This window comes from Hesperophylax consimilis, unplaced genomic scaffold (genome assembly GCF_061612785.1).
Source record: "Hesperophylax consimilis isolate HC1 unplaced genomic scaffold, BYU_Hcon_1.0 scaffold_206, whole genome shotgun sequence".
NCBI lineage: Eukaryota > Metazoa > Arthropoda > Insecta > Trichoptera > Limnephilidae > Hesperophylax > Hesperophylax consimilis.
The window spans coordinates 6742-20373 of NW_028301414.1; the positions used below are offsets into that span (position 1 = coordinate 6742).

Here is a 13632-nt window from a genome sequence, read left to right on the forward strand (position 1 = left end):
ATTAGACAACAAATTAATTTCTACAGGTAATTCTTTTAAACAGTTATTATTCAAATATAGAGACTTTAAATTTACTAAATCTCCTATTTCTTTAGGTAGTTCTTCTAAAAAATTATGTCTTAACTTTAAGTATGTTAATTTAGTTAAATTACCTATTTCTTTAGGTAAAAACTTTAATTGATTATTCTCCAAATCTAAAAGTTCTAAGTTTTTTAATAAAAAAATTTCTTTAGGTAACTCTTTTAAACCATAATGAAGGCTTAAACTTGTTATCTTTAACAAATCATTATTATTTATTAAAAAATCAATATTATTATTATCATTTAAAGCCCAAGCTATTCTAAGAGCAAGTACTCTATCTTTGAAAACATCAATTATTTTTCTTTTTTCCATACTATATACCTTCTTTCTTTTTTGTTAATATAATATAGTTTTTTATTAATTATTTAAAACAAATAAAAAAAAGCTTTAATTAGCTTTTTCTTTTAATATTTTTAATCCTTCATTGTTAGAAATAATTTTGTTTTTATATAAACACTTATAATTAGCATAAACATCTATATTTATCTCTAATAAACTTTTAATAATAATGTTTTCTTTTCCTAAAGTTATTAATAATAATTTGCATTCTAAATACTTAATATCTTCTTTTTTATTTAAATTATAAACATTTTTATTAAAGACAAAATTATTATCATAAAAACACAAATTTTTTAACTTAGTTAGATTAATAATTTCTTTAGGTAATTCTTTTAATTTATTCTCAGATAAATCTAAATCTTCTAAATTGTTTAAGTTTCTTATTTCTTTAGGAAATTCTTTTAATTTATTACAACTTAAATTTAAATCTTTTAATTTATTAAAATTCCATATTTCTTTAGGTAATTCTTTTAAACAATTATTATTTAAATCTAAAGATTCTAAATTAATTAATTCTCCTATTTCTTCAGGTAAAATTTTTAAATTATTATTAGCTAAATCTAAAGATTCTAAATTAATTAATTCTCCTATTTCTTTTGGTAATTCTTCTAAGTAATTCTTCCATAAAGATAAAACTTTTAGATTGGTTAATAAACCTATTTCTTTAGGTAATGTTTGTAGTTCATTATTATATAAATATAATTCTGTTAGATTAGTTAACAAGCCTATTTCTATAGGTATTTCTTTTAAATTAAAACTCCTTAAAGATAAAGAATTTATTTTTAATAAATCATCATTATCTATTAAAAGTTCAACATTAGCACTTCCAATTAAATAAACAGAGATTTGTTCAGCAATTTGTTCATTTTTAAAAATATCTATAATTCTTCTCTTTTTCATATTTATACCTTCTTTCTCTTTTAATATAATATAGTTTTTTATTAATCATTTAAATCAAATAAAGAAAAAAGCTTTAATTAGCTTTTTCTTTTAGTATTAATAATGTATCTTCTTTATTAATAATTTTGTTCTCATATAAACATTTATAATTTGTATAAATATCTATTTTTTCATCTAATAATAATTCAATAATAAAATTATCTTTGTTTAAACTTAATAAACTCAATTTACATTCTAAATGTTTAACATCTTCATTATTATTTAAATCATAGATATTTTTATTAAAGACAAAATTATTATTTTCTAAGTATAAATGTTTTAAATTAGACAACAAATTAATTTCTTTAGGTAATTCTTTTAAATAGTTATCATTCAAATATAGAGACTTTAAATTTACTAAATCTCCTATTTCTTTAGGTAATTCTTTTAAATAGTTATGTCTTAACTTTAAGTATGTTAATTTAGTTAAATTACCTATTTCTTTAGGTAATTCTTTTAAATAGTTATCATTCAAATATAAAGACTTTAAATTTACTAAATCTCCTATTTCTTTAGGTAAAAACTTTAATTGATTATTCTCCAAATCTAAAATTTCTAGGTTTTTTAATAAAAAAATTTCTTTAGGTAACTCTTTTAAACCATAATGCAAGCTTAAACTTGTTATCTTTAACAAATCATTATTATTTATTAAAAAATCAATATTATTATTATCATTTAAAGCCCAAGCTATTCTAAGAGCAAGTGCTCTATCTTTGAAAACATCAATTATTTTTCTTTTTTCCATACTATATACCTTCTTTCTTTTTTGTTAATATATTATATATTTTTATAAATAAAAGAAAAAGGATTAATGTCCTCTATTCTTTTCTCATTAAGCTTTTATTTAATATCAAAAACAAACATCCCTTTCATATATTTATTAGTTATAATAAATGGATTCCATATATTGCTATTATTACAAATATAATTATCAGGAATATTAACAACAATCAATTCTTCATCATTAATATTATTATTTAAACATTTTTGAAAAGTTAAACTAGTTTTTCCAAATCTACTTCGATTGTTTCCAGTCATGTCATATCTTTCATAAATATTTAAAATGTCTTCTTTGTTTTTACTTAAATCAATAAAGGTAGCATTTTTCTTAATTAAAATATCTAACCAATTATTAGGTGTATCAATTCCACATGCTACTATTCCACATCTAGATTTATAATCTAAATTACTTATTGCATTTAAGACTTTAATATCTTGGTCTTGTGTAGATATTGCATTATTTAATGATATATCTTGTTCATATAAAACATCTCCACCTGTATCAATTCCAATTATTTGTTTAATATCAATATTTTGTTTGTCTTTTATCTCTTTAATAACTAATTCAATCTTATCTTCTAATAATTCATCTTCGGTATCAATTACAAGATATAAATTAATATCATTAGTTGGTAAATTTTCTAAAAATCTAGAATTACCACTAGTTTCTGGTTGTACTTCATAAACATTTTTACTTACTTCTCTTTTAAAGTTAGTAATTTCTCTTTTAGTAGGTGTTTTACCCTTACTATCTTGAGAACCAGGTTTATCAGTACGAATACTAATAACATTTTTATTACTTGTTAATTGGGCTATAATTGATGCTTGAATACAATCACTACCTCCACCCATTCCAATAAATAAAGAATCTTTATAATCTTCTTCGTTTAAATAAGTTTCATTAAAATTATATTTGTGCTCTTTATCTTTTTGAATTAATTTTATTTCAAATGAATTAGTATCAATTTTATTAACACTATCTACAATAATATTAGAATCTTTTAATTTAAAATTTTCAATATTTGTAAAGCTTACAATAGAATCATTGGTTATTTCTTTATTTAATATTTTGCTTTGAATTAATAAAGATGTAAATAATAATTCTTTATAATCTTTAAGATAAAAAGGATTGTTATTAAGATAATCCTCTAGTTCTTTTTGATTTTGAATGTTATAACTGTGATAATTGTTTATTGTTTTTAATTTATTTTTCATTATTTTTCTCCTTTTTTTTATATTTTTATATTATTTTTTAATATATAATTTTATTTATATATATATTAGTTTATAATATAAGAAAGGCTCTATTAAAATAAATAGAGAGGGTATTTAAAAATGAATAATCAAATATTATTTAAGGATGCACATGCATATTTAACAAAACAAACAAGAAGAAAATTAGGAGCATTAAATGAAAGTGGAAATTATTTCTATTTTGTACAATTTAATGGTCCTAATAAAATTAAGGTTTATACTAAAAGTTATTTAAAGGATGATATTCTTTGTGATGAAAATTGTGAGATGTTTTTTAGAGAACATACAAAACAAGATTGTATAGATTGTTTAAACAAGAATATTAAGTGGAATGAAACTATTATTTTTAAAGGTAAATTCAAACATTTTATTTCTTTATTAAAAAAAGAAGAAATAGTATTTCTAAATTCTTTAAATGTTAATAATATTAATAAAAACATTAATTATTTTAAAGGAATACAAAAGAAATTAATCTTTGAAGAGAATGTTTTTGGAAATAATTCTTATACAAAAAAATATATTTGGAATGAAAAAACTAAATATAATAGTCGATTAGATAAGTATATAAGTGAAAATAGTTCTTCAATTGTTCTTTATATTTCTAAAAATTATAAACAAGATGAATTAGTAGAAATTCTATGTCCTTCATTTAAAGAAATGTTAGATATTATCCAAAAGGATACTAATGATAACATTTTAAATATTATTTTTAATAAAGAAGCTATTTAAAGCTTTTTTATTTTTGCTTTTATATAATATTTAAGATATAAACACCATGGAATACTATAGTTAGTCGTTTTAAGCTCATTTAAGAGCTTTTAAGCAATTTAAGCTCAAGTTGTTAGTATAAAATATAAAATTGCTTAGAATGGCTAAAAACAACATTTTAGAAAATCATACTCTTTAAGAAAAGAACTTAGATAACATCTCTTCTTATTTTAATTCTTATAATTAATACAATCTAAATTCATTACAATTAGTGTATTTTTAATTAAATCAATCATTTCTAAATTATCTTTATTGATAATTCCAACATTTTGATAAATGTTCATAATAACATCTAAATCTATATTATTACTTTTAGTAGCTGCACTTAAAATATCAAAGCAGGCTTCTAATAAAATAAAGATATTTTTATCATCTTTAATCTTTTCATATCTTCTTTTATCATAAAAATGATGAATATTATTTTCTACATGTTTATCCATTCCTTCTTTTAAATAAGTATCTTCATATTCTTTATATTCTAAAGTACCATGAGTATAATTAGCAACTAACTCTTCATAATATTTAGAATAATCATCAAATATTTTATTATCATAAAATTTATCAACATCATGATTTATTATATTATTTAAAAATATATCATTAAATCTAATTTCTTTATTTAATAAGCTATTTCTATGATTAAGTAATATCTTTTGAAATGATGTTAAATAATCTTTTTTAATATAAATATGAGAATCTAATATATTAGACAATTCTAATTTTAAAAATAATTCCTTTTGTTTGTTTTCTTTGTTTAATAAGTCATCTTTTATAATAATATCTTCAAGATTAACTAATATTTGATAATGAATCACATTATAATTATTTTTAAATAAGTTAAAAATTAATTCTCTTTCTTTGTTTAATAAAAGTGTCTCATAAATTATATTGATATTATTTTCTTTAATTAAAAATAAGTTATCTAGATTGTTTTCTGTAATAATATTTATTTTATGTTTATTAATTGATGTTTTATTTAATAATTTTAATTCATTTAAGATGTTTTCTTTAATTAATTTTTTGTTTTTACTTTCATTTCCTGAAATAATTATTAATAATTTTTCATTAATGGAAATATTGTTTGGTAATACATTTTTATTCATATAACCTCCTTTGTTTTAAATATAAAGTATTTTTTTATATGTATTAATATATCATTTAAGGTTAGAATATGATATTTTTAAAATTTTAAACAAAAAAAACTATATTAGGTTAAAAGAGAAAGAAGGTGTGAATATGAAAAAGAGAAGCATTATAGATATTTTTAAAAATGAACAAATTGCTAAAGAAATTACAAGGCAGCTCAATAATATTTATCAAAACAAAATTTATCAAAACAAAAATTATTATACTAATTCATTAATAGATAATAATGATTTATTAAAGATAAGAAGTTTAACTTTAAATTATTTAGATTCATTTAAATTGCCTAAAGAAATAGGTTTATTAAAAAATCTAAAGTCTTTAAGTTTGAGTAGTAATAAATTAGAAGAATTGCCTAAAGAAATATTTGAATTAGTAAATTTAGAATATTTAAATTTAGAGAACAATTGTTTAGAGTACTTGCCTAAAGAAATAGGTTTATTAAAAAAATTAGTGGCTTTAAGTTTAATTTATAATAAATTTAAAGAAATACCAAAAGAAATAGGTTTGTTATCTAATTTAAATGATTTAAAATTAGAAAATAATAAACTAAAATGTTTACCTAAAGAAATTATTAAATTAACTAATTTAAAGGTTATATCTTTACATAATAGGTCTTTCCAATTCAACAAAAATATTTATGATTTAAATGATGAAGAAGATGTTAAATATTTAGAATGCAAGTTAGCTTTATTGAGTTTAAATAAATATAATATTATTATTAGAGAATTATTAGATATGAATATAGATATTTATAGTAATTATAAGTGCTTGTATAATAATAAATTTATTTCTAAAGATAATGAAATGTTAATATTAAAAGAAAAGGCTGATTAAAGCTTTTTTCTTTATTTAATTTAAATAATCAATATAATTATTTTTTTTAAGTATTATAATTAGTTGTTTTAAGCTCATTGAACTACTCATGACTAAAGTCACGAGATTCTGAAAAACATTATTAGGGCTATAACCTATAAGTTTCTTTATTAATATATATATATACTATTAACAAAACAATACAACTTACATAATTATAGATTCCACTCTAACAATATCTCGTTTATCAAGGTTAGTTCCTAACCTTATATCTATTATAGCATATATAAAAGTTATTGTAAAGAATTAATTGAAAAATTAAAATAAAAATACCTAAAGTTATATTTATTTTACCGATATCTAACTCACAGCTAAAGCAACGAGAATGCGATATCTATTTTTCTACTTCAAGAGCTTTTAAGAGTAGTAACTAAACTAATTACTACTATAATAATAAAACCTTTTAAACAAGCTTAAATAAAGATTTAAATTATATTAATAAAAAGATATATTAAATTAAAATAAGAAAGAAGGGTTTAATATGGAAGAAAAAAGAAGTATTATTGATATATTTAAAAATGAACAAATTGCCAAAAAAGTTGCTTGTTCATTAAATCATAATATTGCTTATTTATTTAATGATAAATTAGATATTAGTTCTTTAATTAGTAATGATGATTTATTAAAAATAACAACATTAAATTTAGAAAATTTTGGTTTAAAAGAAATACCAGAAGAAATTGGGGTATTAACAAATTTAAAAGAATTAAGTTTAGGATATAATAAAATAGAAAAAATACCTAAAGAAATAGGGTTTCTAATCAATTTAGAACTATTATATTTAAATAATAATAATTTAAAAGAATTGCCTAAAGAAATAACACATTTAAAGAATCTAGAATCAATAAATTTAAATGACAATAATTTTATTTTTAATAAAAATATTTACAATTTAAATTATAAAAAAGATATTCAACATTTAGAGTGTAAATTAGAACTTTTAACATTAAATGAAAACAATGTTATTATTAAAGCATTAAAAAGAAACAAAATTAATATTAATGAAAGTTATAAATGTTTGTATAATAATAAATTTGTTGATAAAGATAAAGAAATAAAAATATTAAAAGAAAAGGCTAATTAAAGCTTACGATTTAATTAGATTAATAGAGAAAGAAGGTTTAAATATGAAAAAGAAAAAAATAATAGATATTTTTAAAAATGAAGATATTGCCTATGAAATTGCTTCAAGTTTAAATTCCAATCATGATATTGATTATTTAATTAATAATGATGATTTACTAAAAATAACAAATTTAACATTAAGTGATTTAGAGTTAGAGGATATTCCTGAAGAAATATTTTTATTAAAAAATTTAAAGTCTTTAGATTTAAGTTTTAATAACTTAGAAAAGCTAACTAAAAAGATAAGTCTATTAAAAAACTTAGAAGTTTTAGATTTGTATAATAATAAAATAGAGTTTATATCTAAAAAAATAGGAAAATTAGTTAACTTAGAACTTTTAGATTTACATAGTAATTATCTAAAGTATTTACCTAAAGAAATAAACAAATTAACTAATTTGGAATACTTAAATTTAGATGATAATAACTTTATCTTTAATAAAAATGTTTATAATTTAAATAATAATAATGACATTAAGTTTTTAGAATGTAAATTATCATTGTTGAATTTAGAAAAAAACAATATTGTTAAAGAAATATTAAAAGAAAAAGCTCTTATATAGCTTTTTTCTTTATTTAATTTAAATAATTAATAGAATTATCTTTTAAAAGTGTTATAATTAGTTATTTAAGTCTCGTTTAAGAGTTTTTAAGAGTAATAATTAAACTAACTACTATTACAATAATAAAGTCTCTTAAACAAGCTTAAATGAAGTATCTATTACAAAGAAATAAAAGAGATATAAGTTATAAAGAGAAAGAAGAAGACAAGAAGTTAATGCTTAAAAGATATACTTCATTAAATAATCATTTCATTACATTCAAAGATTATTTAACTTCGTTTAATAACATTATAGAAAAGCATCTATAATGTCATTAATATGTTTATTCCTATTAGTTATTATGCTACATCTATAATATAAATAAAAGAGAAGTTAATCTCTATCATTTATATTATACTTTACTTATTCTAAAAAGATAAACCTTAAAAGAAGAAGTAAGAAAGTATTCTAAAAGAAACTCTATAACTAAGACTTTCTCTGTATTCTTTAACTAGGCTATTGAAGTTTCTTCTTTTGTTTCTTTTATCTTATTCTTTTAAGGCTAACTTAAAGTCAAGTTAAAACTAAAGGTTAATGTTTTTAATGTCCTTCAAGGCTTTTAAATGTTTTTTAAGGCTTTTAAGTCTTTGCTTTGCCTTTATTATAGGGAACGAGTTAAAAGGAAGTGAGAGGATTTTTTCAAACTAAACGAGTCGAGATGCAATCGACGAGATAGTTTTTTCCTATAAGAGAACCAATAAAGAAAAAAGACTTAATTAAGTTATTTTTTAATAAATAAATTAATTAAATCTTCTTACTACATCTTTATTGATTCTCATAAAGGTTTGCTTATTATAGTACAACTGAGAATAGTCGTTCGTATCATTTAAGCTCCTATCATTTTAACTACTTTTCTGTCCAGTAAACTAATAAACTATAAAAATCTATTAGATGATAATCCCAAGTTTTTACACTTCAGAAATCCTACCCCGCCATTCAAAGCTTGTCCATCTTTAGGGCTGCGGTCACCCAGTCATTAATTATTGCTAACCCTTAGGAATATATATCTAAAACATTATAAAGATATAGTAGCAAAGGTAAGAGCGGTTAACTCTCACAGTGTCCATTTGAAGTTTCCTTCGTGGATGACAAATCGCACAATCTTTTTTCTACTAATATTAATCACAAAAGATAATATTTTTAAGTAAAGACAATAACTTTATTTAGTTTTATTAAAACTTTAAACAATGTTTATTTTGTTTCTACTTATATAATACCATTTTATTTTTATTAATGCAAGATATTTATACTTGTTTATTAAAAAATATAATAAACCTTGTAATTATCTTTTTTAAATGATATAATAAAAGATATTATAAAGTGTAAAGAATAGTTAATATATTTATAAAGGAGAAAAAATGAAAAGAAAACAAAATATAAGAATAAAAAAAGAAATAATTATAATTTCCTTATTGTTGTCTTTATTAGCTTTTTTAAGTATAAAAATAAATGTTGTTAATGGAAATTCAATGTTTCCAACTTTAAAACATGGTGATTTATTAATTTCAATAAAATCAAACAACTTAAAAGAGAAAGATATTATTACATATAAACTTTTTGAAAATAAGAATAATGAAATAACAATTGTTAAAAGAATTAATAAAATTATTACTGAAGATGAATTTGATTTTGATAAAGAAATAATGATTGAAACAAATGTTAAAGGTGAAAACTTTTATTCACAAATTGGAAATGAAATGATAAAAGATGGTTTAATTGAATATACTTATTTTCAAAAGCTAGATAAAAAAAATCGTTACTTTGCATTAAATGGTGATAATAAATTACCAATGAATGAATCATATGATTCACGTTATAGACAAGTAGGATTAATAAAAGAAAATAAAATAAAAAATAAAATAATTATAAAAGACCAAAAATTAACATATCTATTTGTTTTTGGAATGTGGATTAATTTTTCATATGGTGTTTATAATATAAAGTATTTATTAAAAAAAGAAAAAAGCTAAATTAATAGCTTTTTTTATTACATAAGAACTAAACAATTATGTTCAATTCTTAAAATGTAATAGAATTCTTCATTAATGTTTGCTTCAAATACAAACATTAATAAAGAAATGATTTTATCAACTGAATCAGCTGATAAGTTCATTGCCTTCACAATAGACTTTGCATCCATTGTGAAAGCTTTATTAGCATTATCAACCATTTGAAATTCAAATAATTTAAATAATGATAATTTTTCATCATCAGTTATTTCTTCAATAACTGGTGATGAAGTTAGTGCTTCTTCAACACTATCAGTTTCAATTCCATCAACTAAATTATCAATTGAAACCATGAAACCTCCTTCAGTTAAAGTAGGTTCTTCTTCTACTTCTACTACTTCTTTTTTAGGTTTTTTATTAAAACCTAAATCGTTTAAATGTTCTTTAACATCTAAACTTGTTTTAATATTTTCTAAAAAATTGTTCTTTTGTTTCTTTTGTTTCTTTTCCATGGCTTTATACCTAAGTCTATAATATATAGACCCCTTTCTTTTTATTAATTTAATATACATTTTTATTTTTATTAAAATAATATTTAAAATAAAAAAAAGACCTAAGTCTTTTTTTAGTTATCCAGCAATAAGTGTTTGTGATTGACCACAAGCACTTATGGTAGTGCCAGAAGTTGATAAGAAAACAGTAACACTACTTCCGTTATCAATTCCGTAACCTGCAAACTGAGAACTAATATTGCTCCCATTTTGCATCACTACAAGTGATGCTGTATTAGCATCAATTTTTCCAAAACTTATAGTGCAACTTTGTGGTTGCACTGTTGTTGTTGGAGCAGGAGCAGGAGGAGTAACACTATTATTTCCTTGATTAGTGTTACTCACTCTTACTCCTCCCTGGTCTACTGAAGTTGTTGGAGCTTCAGGGGTAGTAGTAGTACTACTATCTCCTGAATTTGAATTATTCCCAACTCCTCCATTTGAACCAGCATCAATTTGACCTGGTTCTTTGGAAGAAGCACTATTAGAAGCTTCTTCCTTTTTATTACTTGAAGATTTAACATCTTCAAGTAATAAAACTCTTTCAACAGAGTCAATTTTTTTAATTGACTCTGTTAATGGTGTATTAGAAGACAAACCAAATGTTAGACCTCCTAATACAAATATACTTACTGCTGCTTTTCTTACATAACCCATTTTAATCACCCTTTCTCACATAAACAACAATGGGTATTGTTTATATGTTTCATTTTTTTCCTTTTTATAAGGTTACAATAATATACCTTTTTATTAAAAAGGAAAATAATGTTTTATGTGTTTTTAGTAATTTTATAAAACTTCTATAAAGCAAGCATTTTAATAAAAACAAAAACGTTTTTATCAAAACACTCAACAAGTCAACCATTTAAAGTAAAAAAAAATTACTTTAAATACTTGACAATCTTATCAAACAATGTTATGATATGTTTAATATTAACAGAGAGGAAATAACAAAATGCAAAAATCAACATTAAAAGCAAGATATAATTTATTTATTAATTATATTACTTATGTCATCTTTTCATTTTCAATATTATTTATAATTGACTTAATTGTTTTTATTATAAAAGATAAAGATATTTTATTTAGTAGTGGTTTATATATATTTATGTTTGTCTTTTTAACTATAAGATATTTTATTAAAATAAATGATGCTTATCTTTATGTAAATGATACTTATAAATATTTTGAAATAGATGATAGTGTCATAAAAAAAAGAATGAGAAAAAATAAAATAATTTATTGGATTAGTATTATCATTTTCTACTTCATAATTATTAATTTTTAATAAATAAAAAAAAGAGAACATAAGTTCTCTTTTTAAATTGAAAGGGGGTGATTTCAATCTTGACTTGTTTTTGTATAAAATACACAGTACAAGTCTAAACTAAAATGCTATCAAACTCTGTTATGATTAATATCATAAGGTATCCAGAGAAAATATTGTCGCATTGACACAATATATTTTTTTTATTTATCCAAGTCAATGAAAAGGTTACAGATACTCAACCTAATTTAATTAATAATACAAAATCTCTTTGGACTTGATTATTAATTTCTACCTTTCTTTTGAAAGTTAATATAATATATCTTTTTATTTTATTTAAATGATGAAATATTAAAAAAAAAATAAAAATATTTTTAATAAATAAAAAATACTTGATTTAATAAGAAAAATATGTTATACTTTAAAAGTATAAAGAAACTATGAAATAGGTAAAAGGAGTGATTAAATGAACCTAAAAATACAAATACATAAAATATATAAGTTTAATGATGATAAAAATAAACTTAAAGAAATAAAGAAAAATAAAATTAAACTTAATTTAAAAAGTAGTATAGAAGATAAAAACAAAGAATATTATTATGTAATAAAAAACATATTTAAAGAAGATAAAAAACTAATTAATTATTTAAGTAAAATACAAGAAGAAAATTTAATAATTAATATTGTCTTTTTAATAAAAGAAGAAGATATTTATCTTTTAAGGAATAAGGCATTTTTAATAAAAGAATATCCAAATAATATAGAAAGAATATTTAAAGAAGAAAGAGATAAAATGATAAAAGAAAATCTCTTAATTAGAAAAGTAATTAATATTCCTTTTGATGAAGAAGAAATAAAAAGATTTAATTGTTATTTAGAACATGAACTTGGACATTTAATTGTAGCACACTATTTAAATATAGAAGTAGAAGAAATATCACTTAGTAGTATTGAAGGACATATAACAACATGTACACTTGTTGATATTGAAGAAAAAAAAGCATCATTAATGTTAATAGCTGGATTAGTTGCTAATAGTATTGATTTTAATATTTATAAAGATATTTATGATTTAGAAAGTATTAAAAAATTAGTAGCAAAACAAGTAGAGTTTTATGTTAAAAAAGAATTTAAACACTTTATTAATATATTTGGTGCTAATGAAAAATTATTAAAATTAAGAGAACATGATATTTTTAGATTAATAATAGAAAGTGATATAATTAAAGAAAAAGAAATAAATGATTTAATAAAAGAAGTTATAGACATTTTTATTTCATGTGATTATATAAGAAAATTAGAAAAAATAAAAGAAATGAGCATTTTGAATTTTAATGTTCTTTACTTAAATAAAAATGATATTAATGATTTTTTTAATAAGGAGAAAAAATAATGGAATACTTAAATTACAAAAGACCATCAATACTCTTAAATATATGTATTAAAGCTTTAGTTATTTTTATTTTTATTTTCATTTCTTATAATATTGATTTAAATAAAATTATAACTTCTAATATTAAAGAAATAAATCAAATACTAAATGCGATTTATGTAATAATAATTTTAAAAACATTGGTAACATTTTTATTAACTTCTATTAAAAGTAATGAGTATAAAGATAAACATTTAGACTATAATTCTTACAAAAATAAAAACCATTATTTTCAAGACTTATATTTTTTAAATAAACATAAATATAAAAAAAGTAATTATGTTAAACTTTTAAAAACAATATATTGTTTTGCATTATTATTTTATGTCATAGATTCTTCAAATTATGTAATAACCATTTCACTTTATTTTATTGTTGATATAATTACTTATTTCTCAATCTATATTTACAATAAATTTTATATAAAAAATATATAAAATAAAAAAAGCTAATTAAAGCTTTTTTATTTTAATTTAAAAAATATTAACAACATTATAATTACTACTAATAAATTAGTAATAAAATT

At 19.8% G+C, this 13632-nt stretch overlaps 1 protein-coding gene across 1 annotated transcript; it reads right to left on the minus strand.

The window, feature by feature from the left end:
• LOC149408538 (uncharacterized) lies at positions 1-2828 on the minus strand (the record flags this gene model as incomplete). The annotated part of the gene is made up of 3 exons (XM_089650581.1): positions 2799-2828; positions 739-1038; positions 1-123 (listed from the first exon to the last, which is right to left on the minus strand). Coding segments are annotated over exons 1-3 (453 nt in total), but the record flags the coding sequence as incomplete, so codon positions are not given.
• Positions 2829-13632: the final 10804 nt, after the last annotated feature.